The 24,494-nt window shown below is 49.4% G+C and overlaps 1 protein-coding gene across 1 annotated transcript in view; it reads right to left on the bottom strand.

Moving 5' to 3' along the window:
- Positions 1-3,899: 3,899 nt before the first annotated feature.
- Positions 3,900-24,494, bottom strand: part of LOC122689427 (synaptonemal complex protein 3-like) — a 37,901-nt gene continuing 17,306 nt past the window's right edge. The window contains exon 5 of the mRNA XM_043895836.1: positions 3,900-3,950. Coding sequence (XP_043751771.1) covers positions 3,900-3,950 — 51 coding nt within the window. The remainder of the gene's footprint in view (positions 3,951-24,494) is intronic.

Genomic DNA, 24,494 nt, shown 5'->3' with positions numbered 1-24,494 from the left:
GTTTGTTTGTTCTTTTTGCTGAAATGTTACAGGAGTTTTCTCTTGGTGAGAGATGAACAGCCTCTTACATTATTTTTTTCCCCAGATCCAAACATCGATTCAGGGGAGGCTTTGGAGAAGCAGAGGGAGCAACCCGTGGGCTCAGATCCGGGCTCCCAAGACAACCCACCCCAACAGGGCCTGAACCCAGGAAGGGCCAGTGAGGAAGAGAACAATGCCGTCCTCAGGCTGTCCTTCCCCAGGAAGCTCTGGATGATCGTGGAGGATGCAGACTTCATCTCTGTGCACTGGAATGATGAGGGAGACACGGTGGTCATCAGGGCTGATCTGTTCTAGACGGAGGTCCTCCAGTGCATAGGCGCAAACAGGACCTTCGAGACAGACAGCATCAAGAGCTTCATCCGTGAACTGATCCTGTACGGGTTCAGTAAAATTCACCCTTTGGGTTGCTCTGCAGGGAAGAAGAAGATGATGGTAATGTAGAAAGTCCTTCTGGGGAGACTAGACTTGAAGAGCCAAGTGCTGGACAGGTTTCATTTCTTAGGAGAATTTTTTTCTTGTGAGAGACCGGTAAAGGAAAGAGGAGAAAGCAGGGCCTATTGTGTTCCACGAACCCCCTTAGACAGGATCCACAGGGGTGACTCCAGACCCTGAGAGGCCACTTGATGTCAGGGAGTGCCAGTAACACCTCAAGGCGAGGCTGGCCCCAGGGGAGTTCTAGGGAGCACACTTGTTAGGGCCTCATAACCTGCCAGGAGTGAAGAGACCTTGTCTTCATAGTTAGGCAAGGTCTGGACGGTGGTAGTGAGGAGGGCAGCGAGGAACAACTATTCTCCCCAAAGATGGCTGAAGTGATTAATTTCCTTTCAGATCTATCACAACTCCAACTTTCAGAGAGACAAGCCTCTACTCCTGCAGAACATCCAGAGAAAAGGTGACCCCAGAAAAATTGCTCGGCCCATCATCGGTGCAACAATGAACCCAAAGAGAAAGAAGCATGCAGTGGCGACCAGAGACTCTCCTCGATTCCATCACAAGTCCACAAAGATGCTGATAAGAAGGCCCAGAAGAGAACACCAACTGCTCATGGAATCCCTGGCCAGTGCTCATTTCTGTTCTGTGTTCTTATGTTTATGGGCAGTGTAGCCATGTGGGCTGGGGCAAACCATCTCCCCAGCGAGCAGGGCAGCCCCAGTGGTGAGGGCATATCCAGCAAGGCCACATCTCTACCCCCGCTACTGCTGAAAGGGACAGCACAGGGGAACTGCCCCAGAGCCCCTCAGAGTACCCAGGTTATGGTTAAGTGATGACTATGTACCACACCAATTTTTGCATCATGATGGCGGCCATTTCAGTTGTGGCCCAAAATGAGGCCCCTGAGGCAGAGGAGCAGGAGGAGTCCTCAGACTACAAATGTACCCTCTGTGAGCAGTTCAAGAACAACCCCAATCCCTGAGCTGCCAAGACTGCAGGAACACTCAAAAGCACTCTCTGGCTCTAATAAAGTACAACAAAACTCCACAGGAGTAAATAAAGAATTGAATGAGAACTGCGAGTCTCTGTTCTATCTGTCCATGCTATTCACACATGGCGCTGGGTGATCCAGATGAGGCTGGAATCCCATGCCCAAGGCAGGCCTCAGTCCAGGTCCATGGTCCCTTTTCATCTGAAGCAGCAGCATTTCAAACCCTCAGCCAAGAGTGTGGCTCCCAAGCCAAGTGCTGAGGCCAGCCCGGGACGGGCTGGTCCCTGGTCCTTGCTCGCCACACAGCAGAAGACCCAGTCTGGCTCCTGACTATGGGGGGTGTCACCTTCCATGAGTCATGCACCCTGAAGCAGAAGGGGCTCCTGCTGGGTCCCCCCGATGATGACACAAGTTTCTGATTAGCAGCTGAGTGTCTCCAGCTCCCGATCCAGGGGCCTCCCCAAGAGGCCCACCAGAAAGCAGGGTCACCCCACCCACCAAGGGCCTTGCAAACACATGATCCCAAACCCAAAAACAAGTACAAGGTTTTACCAGGTGAACACTAGCCCTTGTCGTTCTGCCCTCACAGCTGTGTTTAGGAGCCTGTGTTTGGACCGGGAGTGGCCAGACACCGTGACCAACACACACACTTTGTGAGCCAAGGGACACTTTAGAGCAGGGCAAGGGTCACCTGCAAGGACACACCGCGGCCTGTTTCAGGGCCTGTGGGCCTCTCTGCCTGCCAGAGGCCTCGCCGGCTGCTCAGGCTCAGCCCCGCCCCCAGCCTTCTCCATCACCCCCTAGATACCGTTCTAACATAGGGGAGTTTGGACCAGAACACAGAGGGAAAACCACTAAGCGGTTTCCTAACAACACATTTCTCTCAACCACCCAGATACAGCAGGGCCAAAATGAGTGTCGAGGCCATGTTATTGTAAAGGTCAAATTCCTGCAGACTCTCGCTGAGTCCAGAGCAGCACCACATGAGGGGAGTCCTGGCCCCGAGCCCCGCACCAAGTGGGCAGTGCACCCCAGGGTGGGGCTGATTCAGACCAAACCAGATGGGCACATCCAGGGCTGGATGGCAACTGGATGGTGTCACCATGAGCTGGTCTCTCGGTCACCTTCCACTTGAGAGCCCAGTCTGGACAGGCCTCCTGCCCAAAGGGGATCAGGTGCTCGGGGATGTCCACCTGGAAGATGCCCTTCCCAGCCCTTCTGGGACAGGCTGCAGCAGACAGTGGGGGTTGCCGAGCATGGCCAGGTACTTCCTTCACAGGTTGGGCAGCAGGGCTTGATGCTCCCACTTCCACACCTCTTTGGGACCTAGGTTTTCTGAGCACAGCAAAGTGACCCCAATGTCCACGAGACCTGTGTGCAAGACAGGACACAGAAGGAGAACAAGGTGATTCACAGTCAGGCCTACTAGAGACTAAGACCATATCTCAGAGGGGAACTGTGGTGAACTTGATCCTCTGGCTGAGCCTTTCAGACAGGCTCACCTCAGCAAAGGGAATTCGGGGTGAGGCCAAGTGAGGGAGGGAGTGAAATGAAAGGGAGAGGCCTGGTACTCCATGAACCCACCAGGACAAGGGCACCTCTCAGTCTGACCACTATGGGTTGCATGGATAGAGCAGAGGGACCCAGCAGGGAGGCTGCAGACATCAGGTCCCCAAGCGAATTACCAGGATACAGGTGTTGCTGTGGGGCCTCACCCCTGGGGAGTCAGGAGACTTGCTCAGGCCTTGTTGCAGGCAGTGGGGGTGGGGAACCCAGGCTGGGTGTTGTGCTGCCTCTCATGATCACTGCCAGACACACATACATGTGGGGACACACACACAGAGACAAGTACCACATACAGACCTGGACACACCTCTGCCTCTTAGAGCACAAACAGGGACTGAGGCCCACAGTGGTGGTCAGGGACCTCGGACTGCCATTTTCCAGCCCAGAGACCCTCATTGCCCCTCTGAGGAAACCTCAGCATCACCCCGCCCCTCACCAACTGATTCAACAGAAAACAAACGAGCACATCCCCGGCTGAGATCCAGGGCAGCTCTGGGGGCCATGCGGGCAGCATCAGGCGTCACTTGCCAGGGCGTCACTTGCCAGCAATCACTTCGTGGCTGAACTTGTCCCTGTCCAGCATCAAGGCCTGGATATGGGTGGGGCTCATCCCCAGGCTCTGCTCCAGCAGCTCCCTCCGGGCCACATCCTCCCAGTCCCAGTGCTCGATGTGGACGGCCAGGGTACAGTGCTGGGTCCGCATAGCACAGGGGGCCATTGTGTCTACAGGGTCTTGACACTGTTTAAGATGAAACCCACATAAGGCTGTCAGAAGGACAGACAGCTGAACTTCATTTCTCAGGGCCTCATGTGGCTGTGGAAACACAGAGCCACAAATGTCAGGAGCCTGACACAGCAGCCTCCAAGCTCACGGCCCTGGGCCGGACATCAGCTCCACGTGTCCAAGCATCCTCCAAGCCTGCTGACACAGAGGGGAGGGTCACAGAGGGCTGGCTTCTTCTATCTGTCTCCACGTGGTCTAGTGACAGGGGGGTGGTGATCCAGAGGACCTGTCCATCACATGCAGTCTGTGGGGAGTTCTGGAAGGAGGCCTAAACAGCAGGAGAGAGGCATGAGGTGAGATCCAAGACAGAGGGACTCAAAACTGTGGGAGCACTGAGGAGGGAGGGTGGGTCCCCAGGCTTCAAAGCCCAGTGGCCGGGCTTTGCTCTTCTCCTAGCACAGACAGGCACAGTCCTGGGCTTGGATTCTCCCACCCTGGGCCCCAAACCCCACCCCTCAGCTCCCCGGCCCCATCCCTACCCATGCTCTGCAGATCCCCCATCTCAGCCTAGGGCTGCTGAGCACAGATCCATGCTAACCAATCTGCCCTCGGCCCTGGGGCCACCCTGGACCACAGATGGCCCTGCCATATGTCTTCCCCATGCCTTTGGGAGCCACCTTCCTCCCAGCCCTTCCTGCACCACTTCCTCCACTGTCAGCAGATGCCCTGGCCCCTGCCCAGAGCCTAGAGAAAGAATGAAGGAGAGCAGGATCTACTGGAATGGGCATGCTCCGTGTCCTTGCCAGGGCCTGGGATGGGAGGGATCACAGAATTCAAACCTCAAATAACCCACTAGATTACTGTCACCTCTTTTGATGGCTGAGGAGGCATCCAGGGATAGAGAGATAGCCCATGACTGCTGGGGACCTGACAACAAGCAATCCATACTCACCTTTATCCTTGTATCTGGAGTGGGATCTCTGCTTATTGTATGGTGGGGAGGCAGAGAAGCACAGCCATGGGCCTGAACCTCAGCAGGGTCTCAGCACCTAGCAGGGAGCCTCCATTTCCACAAGGCAGTGAGGACAGGGACAAAGCCCAGAGGAACCCAGCCTAGAGCCTCCTGGGCCTTTCCTTCCCCGACCACAGAAGGGTCACAATTCTCACAGGCTCACAAGGCCCCACGTGATCTGGCTCCTACCCTGGTGGCCTGCTCTCCTCACCTCTGGATTCACCCCCAGTAGCTATAAAGGCCGTCCTTCCATCCTTAGAACACTCCAGTGTGTTCCTACCTCAGAGCCTTTGTAGGGTGTGAGGAGTCCCATCATGTCCCCTCAGAGTCAGGTGCTGGAGTCCCAATCCCAGGTACCTTGGTGTGACTTTACAGACAAAGGAAAGGTCTTCACAGAGCTGATGGAGGTCAAGTGAGCTCATTAGGATGGACCTTACTCTAACAGGACAGCTGTCCCCATACAAAGGACACAGTTAGAAACAGATAGGCACACAAGAGAACTGGGGTGAAGAGGAAGGCAGAGCTCTCCAAGTCCAGACACACCCACCATGGCCAGCAATGCTCTGGAAGTGAGGGCGGAGAGATGGGACAGACTCTTCCCACAGGGACCCCACAATGCCTCGGCCCACTGCAAAGAAACCCATCCCCCAGGAGTAATGGTGATCTACAGCCCAGGAGACCCTGCAAGGAACAAGAAAAGATGACTCCTCCCTTCATACTGCCACTCTGGAAGGATCAGGGCCGCCACAGTCAGTCGGCCATCCTCCATGGACTCGTGGTTGGGCCCCACAAGGAGGGGAACTGTGGACAAGCAGCTGAGCCCTTCAGGGTCAGGCCCATGCCTGGGTGGCTCATGGGGTCAGGTGGGGCTCCTGTGAGGTCACAGTCTGGGGATGGAGCAGGAAGCTGGATGGCAGGTCTGTGGGTGTCTTCGCATGTATCCCAGGGCATCGCTGGGATGCACACATGGAAGGATGGCGGGCAGGGGCTGTAGCCACGGAGGGAACCAGAAAGTGTGGCTTGGCCGCCTGGCAGGTGCTCCTGGTCGCAGAGCCTTGAAACCCCACCCGGTGGTACTGTTCGCGGAGGAAGCAGGTCCTGCCTTCCTGCAAACAGAGCAAGTTGCCGGCCCTTTGGGATGGCTGGGATACGGCCACCAGGCAGGACATTGGTCTGCCACCGGACCCGAGACCACTGACAGGTTTAGGCGGCTGACTTTAGCCGCACCACGCCCACAAACCCTGAAGACCCTCATTTCCGGTGTGTATGGCTTCCGGTACCCACGTATGCACACAGTTACACAGGCACGCATTTACGTAAACACGCATGTGCCAGCCCTGTCTGCTAGGAAATGAAATGGGAGCCGCCACGAATGGAGGTGTCTGGAAGGCCAACCCGGGAGGGGCCTCGAGACCGGTGGCCTGGAGCAGGACCTGGAGGAGAACCAGGATTGAGCAGCCGGGTGGAAGAGTTGTGCATAGGTGGGAGGAGCAGGGCGAGGTGTAAGGGGCTGAAACCTGGGAAAGACCTGGGTGAGGAAGAGCTTCTGGAGAAGGGGGCGGGGCTGGGGTGGGGCGGGGCGGGGTGAGGTGGGGTGGGCCGGGCCACCTCAGGAGTGGGGCGGAGCTGACAGGGATGGAGCTGTGGGCCCAGGGAACCCACGGAGGCTGGGCCTGTGCAACTCCATGGCAGAGGCTTGACTGGTCTCTTTTGAATCCTTGCAATAGGCGACCAGTCCGTGAGAATTGGTGAGAGTCAAATGTCCTCAGCAAATGCACCCTAGCTTCAGAATGGACCCCAGGGGCCAGGGAAGCGAGGAGAGGCAGGGCCTTTGGGCCCAGTTCCACATCTCTGGGCTGAAAGCCCAGGTTGGCTCCTCGTGTAGCCACCCTGGGGCTGCTAGCCCAGTGCTGAGCAACAGTCTTTTTTTTTTTCTTTTGCAGATGAGAAGGAAAATCCTCACTGTGTTTCATGCTGCCCCTGGTACTTGAGATGTCACAGAGAAAGCCAGCTTTGCCTTCAAAACTGTTTCCTGTCCTCTTCCTCTTGTCTGGGGGCTCATCCCACCCAGGGCAGCCACCTGACTCTGCTCCTGACCATCACCCTCCCTGCTGTGTCCCTGCCTCTCAAGTGCCTGATCAGAGTAAATGCTCCTCTTCCTGTCCCCACTGCTACTAGCTGAGCTCAGACTTCATGGCCTGGGTCAGGTGCTGTCAGCCTAGGCTCCCCACTGGACTGGAACCCCTTTGTGTCTCCTCCTCCAACTGGTATTGCACACCATCGGTTCTGTGTCACACCACATGCACATCGTCCTCGTCAACTCCGGATAGAAAGTGCAGACGAGCCCTCTCCTGTTTAAGCCCCAAACTGTCCGTGTTGCCCTGGGGTGGCTTTCAGTGGTCCCAGGTCTCCTTCCTCATCACCCAGCACTAAAGATGGCTGTGCTGGCCCTGCGCTCTGTGTAGAGCACATCCAGGACCCCACACTTCAGCTCGTGCAGTTCTCACCCCTGGACCGCTGGCTCCTCTTGTCCTAACAACCTATTGTCCTCCTGCCAGGCACGACTGTAACATCCCTTTCTCCATCTTCCAGAGTGTCAGGTGCTTTCATCTGGGAGTTCTGGGGCACCCTGCGTCTTCCTGCTGCTGCCTTTGCCCCCCTCTTCCTCCCAGGCTGTGGCTGCTATGCACGATTCTGGACGCCCAAGGGTCACCTAGTCCCAGGAAGGCAAGGTCAGTGTCTCACTGGTTCACGTTAGCTGGGTACCCACACAGCTGCTGCTGTGGGAATGCTGAATCAGAGCAATGCCTTCTCTTTCAGTGTGCAGCCTGCTCTTTCCTTGCAGAAGCCTTTCGGCCGTGAGTTGAGGGGCAGAGGCTGCCTCCTGGATTTGAGGCATCAGCACTGCAAGGACCTGAGCCATCACCATGCCCAACTCCCTCATGCTGGCGCCCCACTCCTCACCCCAAGAGTGGTTACCAGCTGCCTCCAGACACCCCAGAAACAATACCAGAACCTCCTGGTATTGGTTTCAGATCATGAGGTAGGGTCCTGTGAATGGTGGATGTGCTGCTGATGTTCCTCCCGAATCCTGGTTTCGAACAAGACCTTGCCCAGTAAACTGGAGACCTATGACATGTGGCTGCTGAAGGGGGCAGCTGTGAGGACCTGCTCCATGGCATTTCTCTGCACCCATCCTTTCCCTGCTGCTGACCCCAGCTCTCCTCACATGCCCAGATGTGCAGACTGAGCCACAGGGAGTGCTGCCATCCCACCTGGGTCTTTGAGGTTTGGTGAGGGTTCCACTTTGCTCCTTCTGTGTATTTGCAGGCAACACTGTCCTGGAATGGGCTCAACTCAGATTCTCGGGTTCCCTCGTGTCCTCCTTGGCCAATGTGGTTTCCTGTCTGAAATGTCTGTTGCCCATCTCTCCACTGAGCTGTGTGTCCTTTTTGTGCTGAGCTGTGGGTACCTCTTTTGGAGTCTGGGTGCTCATCCTGCCCTTGTTGTTTGTGTTTCAGATTCGTTCTCTTCTGTTTGCAAGCTAGTGATGGACTCAGTATTTGCCTGGTCTCTCGGAGCCGTAAGTGCCCCACAGGTCAGTGCATGTCCCTCAGCCCCTCCATCTGGGGGCTGCCATCCATCCCCAGGCTTGGCACGTGTGGTGAACAGCCCCCAAGGAGACACTGCCCTGGCGTCCAGCACTCTGCCCATGAGAGAGGGCTCCTTCACATCCGTGTCAGTCCCTCAGACCCTGGCTAGCTTTAGTTCTGGGCCTTGGACTCCCACACGCTGGACAAGCCCAGGGGCAGACATGTAGGTCCAGAAGGTTGGCCAGCCTTCCCATCTGTCCCAAGGGCAGCTCCTCTTTGCTGCACCCCTCTCCATATGGTGTAGATGCAGGGGCCAGCCTAAGAACCAGACACGTTTCTGATTTCATCTCAGTTCCACTACAGTTCTTTGAGAGGACATGACACACATGGGACCTGTGGACACGGGTGGCCACTCTGCTGCCAGTACTCAAATGCTGCCTGCCCAGGGGATGGGTACCACCCAGGGGGACCTTGGGAGCTTCTGTGAGCCTCTGGCGCTGCCCACTTACATTCATATCATAGGCCTTTATATCACATCTGACCCGGGCTCGGGAGATGCCGGTTGCATGTGTCCATCATTCCCAAGCTATGGGGTCTACATGTTCTTCACAGTCTTTCATCTGGGCAGGTTGGCCACTACCCAGGTGCCAGGCCCCGCGCCTCTTGAGGGGGCTTCTGGACACCAGGCTGCAGCCCACAGAACAGATCCAGCTGTTTAGTTTGCAAGAACAAGGGCAGGGAGGGCGGCCCGGAGTGTGCATTGCCATCCCATACTCATGGTGAGAGGACTTCAGTGAGTGGACTCTCATGCGCTGGGCAGGAGCCCCGTCCGGCTACCCTGTACTTGCGTGCCCACCATGGTGACTTGGCCAAGCACAGAGAAGGTGTGAGGAGTCAGGAGCAGAGGCCGCCCATGAGGCACCACCAGAGGTGGGAAGGTTCTCCAGTTCGTGAGTGGGGCAAGTACCCCACTCTTTTTCTGTGTGTTTCAGGAGCAGAGGCCACCCATGAGGTGCCACCAGAGGTGGGAAGGTTCTCCAGTTCATGAGTGGGGCGAGTATCCCCCTCTTTTTCTGTGTGTTTCTCTTTTACTCACTGGAGTTCACGCAGGGTTTCCATTCAGCCTTACCATCTTTTCCTCACATCAGGTTCTGAAGGACTCCTCGACAGACATCTCATTAAGCCTTGCACCTGGCTCTGGGGGATCCTGCAATCCAGGCTCTCCCAGCTCAAGACCAACTGACAAATCCTCAGGACTGACCCTGTGTCCATTGCCCTGTGAAGCCCTGTGCTCAGAAACCCCAGCCCGGGGGGTCCTCCCGAAGCAGCCACAGAGTCAAAGTTAACCAGATCTCTCACGTCGGTGTCAAGCTGACCCTCTCTGGCAACCTCAAACCCTCTGATGGTCCCATTGCCCTGCGTGTGGTCACTGACACAGAGCCCGAGGTCATGTTGGAAGGGGCTGGGGACGTTCATGTGTCTTTTTGCTGTGGAGCATCAGAGTCCTCCCACGGACCTGCCCCATCCCTGTTCCTCAGTTTCAGACCTGAGAACTGGCTTAGAGGCCAAACCTGAGCAAGGGATCTTGACCTGTTTACTGTGGTGGCTGCTCTTGGCCTCAGTGTCGTTTTGGACAGTACCTTGGTCATTTGCCCACCTATCGAGCCTCTGGGAAGCCGCATTTTACTGACCACCTGCCCTGCTCTGTGAGTCCAGACTCCTGGGTGGCAGAAACCCTGGTATGGTCCCTGGCTCCTGGCTGCTCAGTGCAACCCACAACCTCTGCTGCAGTTCCTGGGCAGCAGGGACGGGGAGAGGGTGTCATCCATCTCCTCCATCACCAGGCCTGGCAAGTCTGGCTTGTGTTGTGTGGTGACTTTGCTCTGCTTGGCAACCGGACATTAGGTGACCAACTCTTTCCATGGTAGCTTGGTTCTCCTGCTGGTAGTGCTGGGGGTCCTGCCTCAGATCAGGGCAGCTAGCTCCCCTGCATCCTGGGACAGAGGGCACCTGTGAGGGAGGACTCTGGTCCCGTTTGCTCCCTTGGGGGTGGAGAGGACACCAGCACTTTATGGGATGGGATGGGAGGGCTGCTGCCGCAGGCTCAGAAATTCACAGATGTCTGGGATGTCCCGGTCTTCAGGGGCTTGCCTGTTGGTCTCCCTGGCACTTGTGTTAGGGATGCAGGGTTTCCCAAGAGGACCTTCAATGCCAGCGGGTAAGGCCTGCTGTGGTGGAACATTCAGTGTCTTTTAAGGTTCAGCCACTCCTGTCAAATCCTGAGCCAATGTTTGTCCACTGCCTGAAGCTTTGTCAGCTACCAGGGAGACCCTGCCCCCCTTCTTGGTTCTCACTGTTCTAAACCCTAAGCTGGCCATCCCCCTGCAGAGCAAAGCAAAGAAGTCACTCCCATCTATTCCTCTCATGTTCCACACGCCTGGATCTTCTCAACTGCCAGGAAATTCCTCTCCCCATGCCAGCCCAGCAGAAGTTCTAGCAGCTGGGCTGTGATCTTGAGCCCAGGGCTGAGTGCACAGGATGGGTCCTCATAACCAGTGGGGCAGGGGATGTCAACCTTGTTCCAAAGCCCCATCTCGCCACCTCTCCTCGGACCACTCCAGGGCCAGACTTCTTGGGATGGGTCCTTTGTGAGATTGTTCTCGTGGGTTGGGGGGAGGGGGGAGTTGGTGCTGGAGGCTGGCTGGGGACTCCCCATCAAGGGGGCAGGAAGCAGGCAGAGGTGGGCAGGGCATCCCTTCACCTGCGATGTTGGCCTGACAGTTACTGCCGGCCTGTTGGAAGGTGCAGAGCACAGACAGGCATTGGAGATGTCCACAGTGGACCCCAGTGGTCAGGCCCTCATAGTGCCTGAGGCGTCGTGATTGCTATTGACCAAGTGGGAGAACTGACACCAGGAATTGGTGCCCGAGTTGTGGCTGTGTGGCAGAGGATGCCAAGTGCCTTTGCCTGGGTGGCACCACGCTCTGGCCTGCATGCAGCCTGGTGGGAGGGGCTCTTGGTGTCTTTTGAATCAGGTAACTGCTGGGTTGGGGAAGATAACTGCTTCCAGTGTGCTGGCCACCTGGCCATCTTCTAGCCCCGGTGAAAGCACAGCCTGATAAGAGAGGGCAGGTCTGAGTGCCAGACCTTACAAGGCAAAGTGCATTCAAGTCCAGGGACACCTGTTATGCAAGAGGCTCCTCCACCATGCAGGCCGTCAGGTGTCCATTCACCCCTGCATCACTCAGGGATGGTGGGTGGAGAGGCTGGAGCGCATCTTCCAGACAGACTTGTAAAGCGCAAAGTCTGAAATGAGGCAGAAGTTGGGGAGCATGAAGAGTGGGTAACCAACCACTAACTCACATCAAGGGACCATGGAGTGCTTTTTAGATGAGAGGGTCATCTGGATTGGGTCTTATAGTGAAGAGAGTCTCCTTGGCTGGGGTATGGGGGAAGGGCCCCCAGAAGGGTCAGACCTATGGAGGGAACTGAGCCCAGGTGTATAGCTGGAGCAAGGTCATGGGAAAGGGGCTGGGATACTAGACTGGGTGCAACTCAGAGGTGACTCTAAGACATCTGGCCTGTGTCCTGCGTACAGTTGATTGATGCCCTCACTTGCAGTTTTAAAGGCAAGCCATTGTTTCTCTCCCCAAGAAGAATTCATCAATTCAGTTATTTGGTTAGCCTGTGACTGGACAAAACTTTGTGTGCCTCCCATACACAGGGTCAGGCAGCAAGTAGACAAGAGGGGCACACAGGTGAGTCAGGTGATGACCAGCATGGCTCTTTCCAGGATGAGCAATTCTGGCATCTGGTGCCTGTCCTTGCTGAACTAGACATGGGCACCATCTTCTACAGGCTAACTTCTCCTGGATTCTGTGGAGGTTTCCAATTCTTGTTCCTGACTCCATTAGATGAGATGACATTAGAGAGATGACATTAGGTCTTTATGTTCTGAGAGTTATTGCCCAGATAAAGGATGAGATGGTTAGATAGCATCACCAACTCAACGAACGTGAATTTGAGCTAACTCTGGCAGATGGTGAAGGACAGGGAAGCCTGGCGTGCTGCAGTCCAAAGGGTCACAAACAGTCGGACATGACTTAGCGACTGAACACACACAGAGGTGAGGGCGTTGGGCCCAGATTCTCCTGGCCCCCAGCAGAAGGTTGATTTGCCCTCTGTGGCACCCAGTGTCCCCCAGGATGAGCAAAGTGACTGCTGCTAATGCATTGTGCAGAGAAGGAAGACATGGTGTAAGTTTGCCCAGACCAACTCCTCAATGGCCTGAGCTGTGACAGCTTCTACTGCCATGAGGAGTTTACCAGTGTGGGACCCCTACTTACTGCCTTTGAAGGAATAGTGCAGGCAGTGAAGATAAGATGATATGGGGAGCATGGTCTTGGCCTGTTATATTGCCCAACTAGTGTTCCCAAATGACAATTGGAGGAAGCTTTAGGAAAGGGGACAACTTTATGTCTGAAATGACACTAGGGTTTGACAGTATTGTACTGCTTGCTTGTTGTGCAATCTGCTGGCCCACTCTTCCAACTGTACTTTTTTTTTCTTTTCTTCTTAATTGAAGTATAGTTAGAGTTTCCCTCATAGCTCAGTTGGTAAAGAATTCACCTGCAATGCAGGAGACCCCAGTTCGATTCGTGGGTCAGGAAGACCCTCTGGAGAAGGAAAGGCTACCCAATCCAGTATCCTGGCCTGGAGAATTCCATGAACTGTATACTGTTATAGTTCAAGGGATCGCAAAGAGTCAGACATGACTGAATGACTTTCACTCACTTTCACATAGTTGATTAACAAAATGTTGTATCTGTTTCTGGTGTACAGCAAGGTGATTCACTATATATATACCACTTCCAAATTCTTTTCCATTATAGGTTATCACAGATATTGAGTATAGTTCCATGTTCTATACAGTAGGACCTTATTTATGTATTTTATGCATATTTGTTCTTTCACTCAGTCGTGTCTGACTTTGCGACCCTATGGACTGCAGCACACCAGGCTTCCCTGTCTTTCACTCTCTCCCAGAGTTTGTTCAAACTCATATCCATTGAGTTGGTGATGACACCCAAACATCTCATCCTCTAGCACCCTCTTCTTCTGTCTTCAGTCTTTTCTAGCATCAGTGTCTTTTCCAGTAAGTTGGCTCTTCACATCAGGTGACCAAAATATTACAGCTTCAGCTTTAGCATCAGTCCTCCCAATGGATATTCAGGGCTGATTTCTTTAGAATTGACTGACTTGGTCTCCTTCCTGTCCAAGGGACTCTCAAGAGTCTTCTCCAGCATGACAGTACTACTATTTTATACATAGTAGTGTGTATCTCTTAATCCCAAATCCCTAATTTATCCTTTCCCCTGCTTTTCCCCTTTGGTAACAAAAAGTTTATTCTTTGAGTCTGTTTCTACTTTGCAAATAATTTCATTTGTATCATCTTTTTAGATTCCACATATAAGTGATAGAATATTTGGCTTCCCATTTCTGACATACTCCACTTAGTATGATAATCCCTAGGTCCAACCATGTTTCTGCAAATGGTATTGCTTCATTATTTTTCATGGGTGAGTAGTATTTGTGTGTGTGTGTGTGTGTGTGTGTGTGTACATCTTCTTTATCCATTTATCTGTTGATGGATATTTACATTGCTTCCACATCCTGGCTATTGTAATTAGTGCCAACCCCTGTCCCATCCTTAGACATTTCTTCTTTTTGACTTAAACATTTGGTGTGTAGAACTGGATTTTTAGCTGATTGGGTATACTCAGCCTTTCCAACCTAAACCTTTGCTAAGGCAGCTCTAAGTCTGCCCTAAGCTGGTTCTCCATCAGGGGTGTGTGTACCTGATGGGAAAGCCCAACCTGCCACCCACCTTAACCTAGTGGATTAAGGAGACCTCCTCTCCTCTGGTCTCAAGTCAGATGACTGAACATTAGGCTCTGTCCCTAATATTTGGTTGGCAAAGGTGCATGGAGAAGGCATGGACAGCATTTCAGGTCTCTATATCCATGTTCGAATATGACACAGACTGGAACCTTCGAGGCCAGTTCATCACATCCCATCCTTGGGGAAGCCAGGGCCCATGTGCTCAAAATAGGAAGTTACTATCTGGGGCCCCAAGGTTGACCTGAGATTCTGTGCAATCCAGTCAAACACCTCCTGCCAGTCGAACCCTTGCCTGCCTTCAATCTACATCCCACTCCCCTGCCCCTCTGCCCCACTTTGGGAGCATGGGTCTAGTAGAGTGGGACCCAGTCTGACCTGGAGTTAAGCCCCTCCCTGCAACTCTTCATGACCTTCCACACCTCACCAATTCCATGTCCACCCTCAGATTCTTGCAGGTCATGGAGGGCTCTCGGTGCCTCAGGCACACTGAGGCATCACGCCTCAGTCCCATGCCCACTCAGAGCCTCTCACCATGCCCTTGATGATCTGCCAAGTTCACTGACCCAGGACTGTAACTGTCCTGAGCCTCCCCTTTTCCTGGAAGGGCTTTCAAGGTCACTGCCCAAATCTTATATCCACCCCTATCAGTGTGAAGGGGTTTTCTCTGCCTCTGCAACACAAGCAGCCTGCAGGCTGTCACCCCAGGCCAGAAGCCATGGCTGTGAGATGTACCAACACTCAGGTGCTTTGCACTCTGGGGATGGAACACAGCCATCCTGGTGCTGCCTGGCACAAGGACTTCTGACCTCATTAACCAAGGCTGAGATGACCTCTGGGCAGTTATATACTCACTTGTTTCCCAATGAATGTACTAGTAAGCCTCAAAGCTTGGTGTACCCCTTAGAGGTGCTAACAAAATGTCAGTGTTCTGGAACCACAGCATTGTGGCAAACCCAGCACTGCCCCCCACCTCAGACTGTAAATAATATTGCTTGGTGATGTATGGGCTTCTCTGGTGACTCAGACAGTAAAGAATCTTGCTGTAATGTAGGAAATGAGGGTTCGATTCCTGGGTTGAGAAGATCCCTTGGAGAAGGGAATGGCTACCCACTCCAGTATTCTTGCCTGGAAAATCCCATGGACAGAGAAGCCTGGTAGACTAGAGTCCATGGGGTCGCAAAGAGTCGGACACAACTGAGCAACTAACACTTGGTGACATTTAAGCACCTACGCAGGGCTACCATTGGCTGGAAGGGTGCCTTGATGACCAATCAATGCCTAAAGGTGTGGGTGTTCATTGCTCCAGGGAGAGTTTAAGTGAAGGAGGCCATGAGCCTGAGATAGGCCACTAGGAGACTATGGCCATGGTGACCCAGAAACCACAGTGACTGAAAAACTGACCCCAAGCAATAAAGGGAGGAAGAAAAGAAAGCCCTCCCCACTCCCCCACTCCACCCTCCCCCCATAAACCCAGGTCCACAAGCACTTTCATAGTGAGATGACCCCATCCAAGCTCTTCATCCTCTTTCCCACTGAATCCCCAAGACTCCTTCCTTGTCCTTACCTGACACACACCCACTCCTCAGCCCCCATCCTTTCACTTGGAGTCTTTGTTCCTCCACACCAATGCCCTTCTATGCTCACCTTGTTGTCCTTCCAGAGGCCCCAGACAGCCATTTGAATCTTAAAAACTATACCATCAAAATAGAGCATTGTTACAAATTCATGAACACCATCCTTGTGTATTTTTTTTCTATTTGCATGCTTGAGAGGCCAGTGATCTAATGAGCATGTGTGGTACAAAACAAAGCTTCTATATTTGCACAGACTGAATTAACCGTGAAAAATAAACATTTCAAGAAAGCATATTCTCAGTATAAACAGTTGGAGAATGGAAAATCATGACTGGAGACAGATCATCATTTGGTGTTCTTCCATTTCTCCCTAAGGGAATCTCGGGTGAAGGAAGAAGCGTATCAGCCAGTCCTTGAGGAAGGGATGTATTTGTTTTCTAATGGTCTCTCTTCTGTTCCCTGTTCTTCCCTCCTCTTTCCTACCCTCTTTTTGACTGGGTTCTTTGGTAGCTCAGATGTAAAGAATCTGCCTGCAATGCAGGAGACCCAGGTTCAATCCCTGGGTCAGGAAGATCCCTTGGAGAAGGGAACGGCAATACACTCTGGTATTCTTACCTGGAGAATTCCATGGACAGAGAAGCCCGGGGGGCTACAATCCATGGGGTAGTGATGAGTCGGACATGATTGAGCAACTTTTATTTCACTTTCGACTGGGCACTATTTATGACAACTTTCTTCTCCACTCTCTGTTCTGTATGGGGATCAACAGGTTATAAGGGCCTTTGGGAAGGTAGGCAAACAGGGAAGTGAGGATGAGGATGATTTTAGACAGTAAGAGGGGGAACAGGCTTGAAGATTCTCTTTGGAGAGTAGTAAGAGAAGGTGCTGGATTCATAAACTGATAGATATTCTTGAATTTCATCTAGACTGAGAAGTTTGGCCATAATCCATAGCAGACAAAACTAAAGGTACTAACGGTGAAGTCAATTTAAAATATGCTAACAGTTCATTCATAATAAACTCATTTAACCCCTAAACGAAGATTTATTCAGCACGTACCATGATCCAGACACTAGGTTGGGAGCCAAACAAAGGATAATAATGACTGTCATGAACAAGCGGTTTGTATATCTGATCTTTACACCAATTCTGCAAGGTCAATGGGGGTTATCTCATTTTACAGAATGGGACACTGAGGACAGGCAAAGTTGAGTCGTGTGTTCCACATCACCTAGTGTTGAGTCTATGTCTATCTGAGTACAAAGCCCACACATTCCCCATTCACATACACCACATGGCTGAAAAGAGCCAAGAAGCACTGAGAGGTTTTCTGAGGTTTTGAGAATATGGAAGAAGGAAATTGGCCGTGCTTTTTGAAAGCAAGCTGTCAAATGTGCATAAAGGTAGAAAGAACACTAATGATCTCCACCTATACACCACCCAGCTTCATCCATTAAGTTACACCTCATTCTGTTTCACATATATCCTGTTCGAGCTCTGTTACTACCCCACCCCCATTCAGCCATTTTAAAGGAAATCCTAGACACCCTTTTACTCACAGCCCTTGCATACATACATCCATTTCTTAAAACAACAGACTTTATGAACTGTCAATAATTCCTAGTATTATCTAATATCCAGTCAGTGTTTAAATTTCCCAGATTATTCCATAAATGTCTTTAAATTCTCAGCTTGTTCAAGTCAGGATTCAACCAATGCCTGCACCCTGCCTCTCTCTGTCATGCTTGTTAGTCTCTCAAGTCTATTATCAGTCTCTCTCCTCTTGCTTTTCCTTGCCTTTTATTTGTTGAAGAAATGAGGTCCTTGTGTCCTAAAATTTCAGAAACCCTGGGTTTGGCTGGTTGCATCCCTCTTGTGTTTCTTTACCTGTTCTTCTAGCCACAGTTATTTACTGTAAACTGATGAGATTCAACAGACTCAGATTTGACTTTTTGGTGAGAATACATCATAGATGTTACTTTGTACTTCCCTTCGTGTCCATGTCCCATCAGGAGATATAGCTAAAGACTGAGACACGACTTAGCTACTAAGCAACAACAAGAACAAAGGTAAAAAAAATAAGCCAAGTCTGCTGATATTTCTACAATTTTGGTGCTTAACACCAGATCAACTGTCCTCCACGTTCAGGAATTTTATGTGCAAACCTCACTTCTATTACTTTGTTCACTCTTCCATCTTAGAACTGTTGTAACTGAAATTCAGGTGGCTTCAGTGACCATCTTTGTGATATCTGCCTTTTGAGGGGCAACAATGAAGGCCTAAATGGTAAACCTGAGTATTTATATTTATTATGGGCACTTGAAAAATATTCAGCAGAACAATAGTGTACTGCTTATCTTCTTCAAAAATCCTTGCACTGTATTTAATGTCAGTTCCAACTCTTGGCCATTTTTCTTTGTTTTATAATGTTGTTATCCTCTATACTGCATTATGGCACTTTCCCCTATGCCTGAACATATTACCGTATAGAAGAGGATAAGCCAGTTTCCCTAATACAAAGTTCAGTACACTAGTTCAACTTTTACAGGCCAAAATGTATCTCATAGAGTAAATTTTAAAACAAATATGTCCATTATAATAGTTTATATTTGAAACATGTTTCTCAACATTGGGAAAGAAAACTTGCTACTTTGCATTTCTATAAATTTTTATACGGTTAAAATCCCCACAATGAGAAGTATTTTTGTCTTCTGCTTGGTTGGTTGGTTGGTTGGTGAACTCAGTATGTTGATAAAACTGGGTTCATGGGGACAAGATGGCAGAGGAGTAGGTGGATGTGGAGCACATCTCTCTCCACGGATACATCAAGAATAAACCTTCAGACACAGAAGTGCATGCAGAACACCAGCTGAGAGTAGACAGGAGTACCTGACCAGTGGAAAAGAATATATAGAGCCATGCAAAATTCTGTAGGACAAAGGAACTAGGGGGAAAACAGGAGTGTCAGTAGGACTGGACCTGCCCTTGGCAGGTGGGGGAACTGAAGCAGCAGTCGGATCCCCATATTGGGACAACTGTCTGAGTCAAAGGAGAAACATTTAAGTCTGAGAGTGAAACAGCTGATCTGTGGCAGCCTAAATGGAATGAGAATCAGACAGTCCTTGCTGTAGCCATACATACTCCAGACAGGGACACTGGTCCCTGGAAGATGCAGCAGCTGGGAGCTGGAGTTTAGGGATTGTGGAGCAATCCCAGGGCGAGGTCTGCTGTTTACTGCAGAGAGACGGACTGAGGGGATGTGAGGGAGGAGATGGTGTTGGGGTATGCTGGTGGAGGAAAGCCAAGCAGACATGGAAAGAAGGTGATACTGCTGAGTCATGGGTAGGGGGTGGGGCCATCACCACAGCCACTCTCTCTCCATACACCAGCATCAGCAGCCTAACAAAAGAGAGGCTGGCCCATCAAACGCCTAACGCACTGAACTGCAGTGTAGGACCACACCCAAGGCACTCCTTTAAGTGACTGACACACCAATCTACAGAGTAGGACCCCACCCAGGGTGCCCCTTTAAGTGCCTGATGTACTGATCCACAGAGTAGGACCCCAGCCAGGGGAGCCCATCCCCCTCCATGTGCCTGACGCACCGAACAACAGAGAAGGACCCCAGGCAAGGGAGCCCTCTAAGTGCCTGAACGGGTGGAGCTTTGGAGAAAGACTGGCTAGAGAGTCCTTCTGATCGCCAGCTACAAGAGGCTCGATAAAACAGTCTGGTTAGGGCCATAACTTCTGCACTGGAGGCAGTCCGTGTCTCTGCACACATGGTGCTGCCAGGGTCCCCTCAAGCCAGGCAGCTGTGTTACTGTCACGCTCAGCTCTCACTGGGCCAGAGCTGCCACAGGCAAAAAAAATCTAGCGTCTATGCGAGCAGGGTCATTTTGGTCATGTCTGATTCTTTGCAACCCTGTAGACTGTGTCCTGCCAGGCTTCTCTGTCAGGGAGGGGGGTTCGCCAGGCAAGAATACTAGAGGGTATTGGACAATACTGGTTGTTATACCCTTCTAGAGCACTATATTTCCTACTGCCCTAGCCACCAACTCCTCTGAGTACCTGGTGCTATCAGAACTGCTGCGACCCAATCAGCTGTACCACCTCCACACCTGGCCCTCACAGAGGCAAACACAAGTCCTCCAGGGCAGCCTCAGGAGCAAACCCAGTGGATAATCCACATGTACAGGTGGAAATAAAACCACAATTGAAAACCAGGGGCAGTGTGGCTAAGGAACAATACCCTAAACCTTGCCACCAGCTGTACAAGTTGCAGATTAAATCTGCATGATCAACTAGGCAGACTCCATGCAGAGTTCCAAAGAACAGCAAGAAGAGATAAGAAAGCTGTCCTCAGCAATCAATGCAAAAAAATAGAGGAAAACAAGAGAATGGGAAAGACTAGAGATCTCTTCAAGAAAATTAGAGATACCAAGGGAACATTTCATGCAAAGATGGGCACAATAAAGGACAGAAATGTTAGGGACCTAACAGAAGCAGAAGATATTAAGAAGAGGTGGCAAGAATACACAGAGCAGTACAAAAAAGATCTTCACAACCCAGATAATCATGAAGGTGTGATCACTCACCTAGAGTCAGACATCCTGGAATGTGAAGTCAGGTGGGCCTTAGGAAGCATCACTACAAACAAAGCTAGTGGAGGTGATGGAATACCAGTTGAGCTATTTCAAATCCTAAAAGATGATGCTGTGAAAGTGCTGCACTCAATATGCCAGCAAATTTGGAAAACTCAGCAGTGGCCACAGGACTGGAAAAGGTCTGTTTTCATTTCAATCCCAAAGAAAGGCAATCCCAAAGAATGCTCAAATTACCACACAATTGCACTCATCTCACACACTAGTAAAGTAATGCTCAAAATTCTTCAAGCCAGGCTTCAGCAATACGTGAACCATGAACTTCCAGATGTTCAAGCTGATTTTAGAAAAGGCAGAGGAACAAGAGATCAAATTGCCAACATCCTCTGGATCACTGAAAAAGCAAGAGAGTTCCAGAAAAGCATCTATTTCTGCTTTACTGACTATGCCAAAGCCTTTGACTGTGTGGATCACAGTAAACTGTGGAAAATTCTGAAAAAGATGGGAATACCAGACCACCTGACCTGCCTCTTGAGAAACCTGTATGCAGGTCAGGAAACAATAGTTAGAACTGGACATGGAACAAAAGACTGGTTCCAAATAGGAAAAGGAGTACATCAAGTCTGTATGTTGTCACCCTGCTTATTTAACTTCTATGCAGAGTACATCATGAGAAACGCTGGGCTGGAAGAAGCACAAGCTGGAATCAAGATTGCCAGGAGAAATATCAATAACCTCAGATATGCAGATGACAGCACCCTTATGGCAGAAAGTGAAGAAGCACTAAAGACCCTCTTGAAGAAAGTGAAAGAGGAGAGTGAAAAAGTTGGCTTAAAAGTCAACATTCAAAAAACTAAGATCATGGCATCTGGTCCCATCACTTCATGGCAAATAGATGGGGAAACAGAGGCTGACTTTATTTTTCTGGGCTCCAAAATCACTGCAGATGGTGACTGCAGCCATGAAATTAAAAGATGCTTACTCCTTGGAAGGAAAATTATGACCAACCTAGACAGCATGTTAAAAAGCAGAGACATTACTTTGCCAACAGAGGTCCATCTAGTCAAGGCTATGGTTTTTCCAGTGGTCATGTATGGATGTGAGAGTTGAACTATAAAGAAAGCTGAGTGCAAAAGAACTGATGCTTTTGAGCTGTGGTGTTGGAGAAGACTCTTGAGAGTCCCTTGGACTGCAAGGAGAAGCAACCAGTCCATCCTAAAGGAGATCAGTCTTTGGTGTTCATTGGAAGGAATGATGCTGAAGCTGAAACTCCAATACTCTGGCCACATGATGCGAAGAGCTGACTCATTTGAAAAGACCCTGATTCTGTGAAAGATTGAGGGCAGGAGGAGAAGGGGACGACAGAGGATGAGATGGTTGGATGGCATCACTGACTCAATGGACATGGGTTTGGGTGAACTCTGGGAGCTGGTGATGGACAGGGAGGACTGGCATGCTGCAATTCATGGGGTTGCAAAGAGTCAGACATGACTGAGCGACTGAAATGAACTGAACTGTTGTCTATGGAATATGTAAAAGGTCATTGAGAGCTCCCACAAAAGAAAACGCACTAGTTCTGATAGCTGTGGACACTGGAGGCAGGAACACACACGGGGAGGACCAGATTAGAATATGATCTGCCCCTACAGCAGGTCCAGAGGTCAGCAGAGTGTTGGAGGGTATCCTAGCTAGGTAAGGTGCACTGTGACTCCCAGTGAGGGAAAGGACTCTGACAGTAGTGACTCAAGAAAAACATCTATTAATCTTAATTTTTGACTTGTTCTGTAGATTCTTTTTTTTCCTCTTTGATCTCCCTCTGTTGTAGTTGTCGATTTTATTGGCACTATGAAATCCAATGAAGCTTTTGAGCTTTTTTTCCTTCAGTCACATTTTTTATTGTTGTTATAAATCTCTGCCTCTATGTTGGGCTTTTGCAGTTCTGTGGGATTTTCCTTTTTTTCTTTTTTTAAATTTTATTTTAAAACCTATTTTTATTTTTCTACATTTATTCCTTTGCTTGCTTTTCCTAAAGTTCTTTTCCCTTGCAGTTAATCTTTAATGTATATAAATCTTTATTTACCTCTATCTAACTAATTTTGCATATTTATTCTTTCTTTCCTTTCTCTCCTCTTCTCTCATCATATTTGTTTATTTTCATTGCTTAATTCCAAAATTGACACCTTGCTTTAGTTTTGTTTTCCAGTTTGTGCTTTAGTTAGTTTTGTTCCGGAAGATATAATTCTTGGTTTCCTTTGTTTAATGGGTCAGTATATTAAATAAAGTACTGGGTCAGTACTTTATTTTTGTTGGACTGTTTTGATTCTGCTTATGGGTGTATATGTATATGTGTATATTCAGTCATACTTTTTATTGTTGTTATAAACCTCTGCATCTACATTTGGCTTTTGAAGTTATGTAGAGCTTTCCTTTTTTCCCCTTTTTTCTTTCTTCCATTCTTTTCTTTTCTCTTTTTTATAATTTTAATTTTTAATTTTTAGACCTATTTTATTTTTTCTACATTTATTCCTTTGTTTGCCTTTCCTGCTGTTCTTTTCTCCTTGCAGTTAAAATTTCCCCAACATGGAAAAGGAAATAGTCAATCAAGTCCTAGATGCACAAACAGTCCCATACAGGATAAACCCAAAGAGAGACACACCAAGACACATACTAATCAAACTAAAAAACACTAAACACAAAGAAAGAATATTAAAAGCAGCAAGGGAGAAGCAACAAGTAACATACAAGGGAAACCCCGTATGCTTAACAACTGATCTTTCAGCAGAAACTGTGCAGGCCAGAAGGGAATGGCAGGATATATTTAAAGTACTGAAAGGGAAAAATCTACAACCAAGATTACTGTACACAGCAAGGATCTCATTCAAAATTGAAGGGGAAATAGAAAGGTTTCCAGACAAGCAAAATTTAAAATAAGTTGTACCACCAAACCAGCTTGACAACAAATGTTAAAGGGACTTATATAGTCAAGAAATACAAGAGAAGAAAGAAGATCTACAAAACCAACCCCAAACAATTAAGAAAATGGCAATAGAAACATGTATATCAATAATTACTTTAAATGTGAATGGATTAAATGCTCCAACCAAAAGACAAGACTGGCTGAAGGGATACAAACACAAGACCCATATATATGCTGTCTATAAGAAACACACTTCAGACCTAAAGACACATATAGACTGAAAGTGAGAGGATGGAAAAATATATTCTATGCAAATGGGAAGCAAAAGAAAGCTGGAGTAGCAATCCTCATATCAGACAAAACAGACCTTAAAGTAAAGAAGATGACAAGAGATAAGGAAGGAAACTACATAATGATCAAGGGATCAACCCAAGAGGAAGACATAACAATTGTAAACATCTATGCACCAACATAGGAGCACCTCAATACATAAGACAAACACTAACAGGCATAAAAGGAGAAATTGACAGTAACTCAATAATAGTAGAAGACTTTAACACCCCACTCACACCAATGGGCAGATCATCAAAATACAAAATTAATAAGGGAACACAAGTCTTAAATGATACTTTAGATGAGATGGATCTCATTGATATCTTCAGGACATTCCATCCAAATGCGGAAGAATACACCCTCTTCTCAAGTGCCCATGGAACATTCTCCAGGGAGAGACAACATCTTGGGTCACAAATCAAACCTCAGTAAATTGAAGAAAATTGAAATCATATCAAGCATCTTCTCTGACTACAACACTATGAGATGAGATATCAATTACAAGAAAAAAACTGTAAGCAATACAAACACATGAAGATTATACAACACGTTTCTAAATAACCAACAGATTACTGAAGAAATCAAAAGGGAAATAAAAAAATTTTCAGAAACAAATAACAATAAAAACATGACAACTCAAAACCTATGGGATGTAGGGAAAGCAGTTCTAAGAGGGAGTTTATAGCAATACAGTCCTACCTCAAGAAACAAGAAAAACATCAAACAGACAACCTAACTTTACACCTAAAACAATTGGAAAAAGAAGAACAAAACCCCCCAAAATTAGTAGAAGCAAAGAAATCATAAA

The sequence above is a fragment of the Cervus elaphus genome, chromosome X (assembly GCF_910594005.1).
Source record: "Cervus elaphus chromosome X, mCerEla1.1, whole genome shotgun sequence".
NCBI lineage: Eukaryota > Metazoa > Chordata > Mammalia > Artiodactyla > Cervidae > Cervus > Cervus elaphus.
Note: the sequence above shows the minus strand (reverse complement) of the source record. Positions and strands in the feature narration are given on the sequence as shown.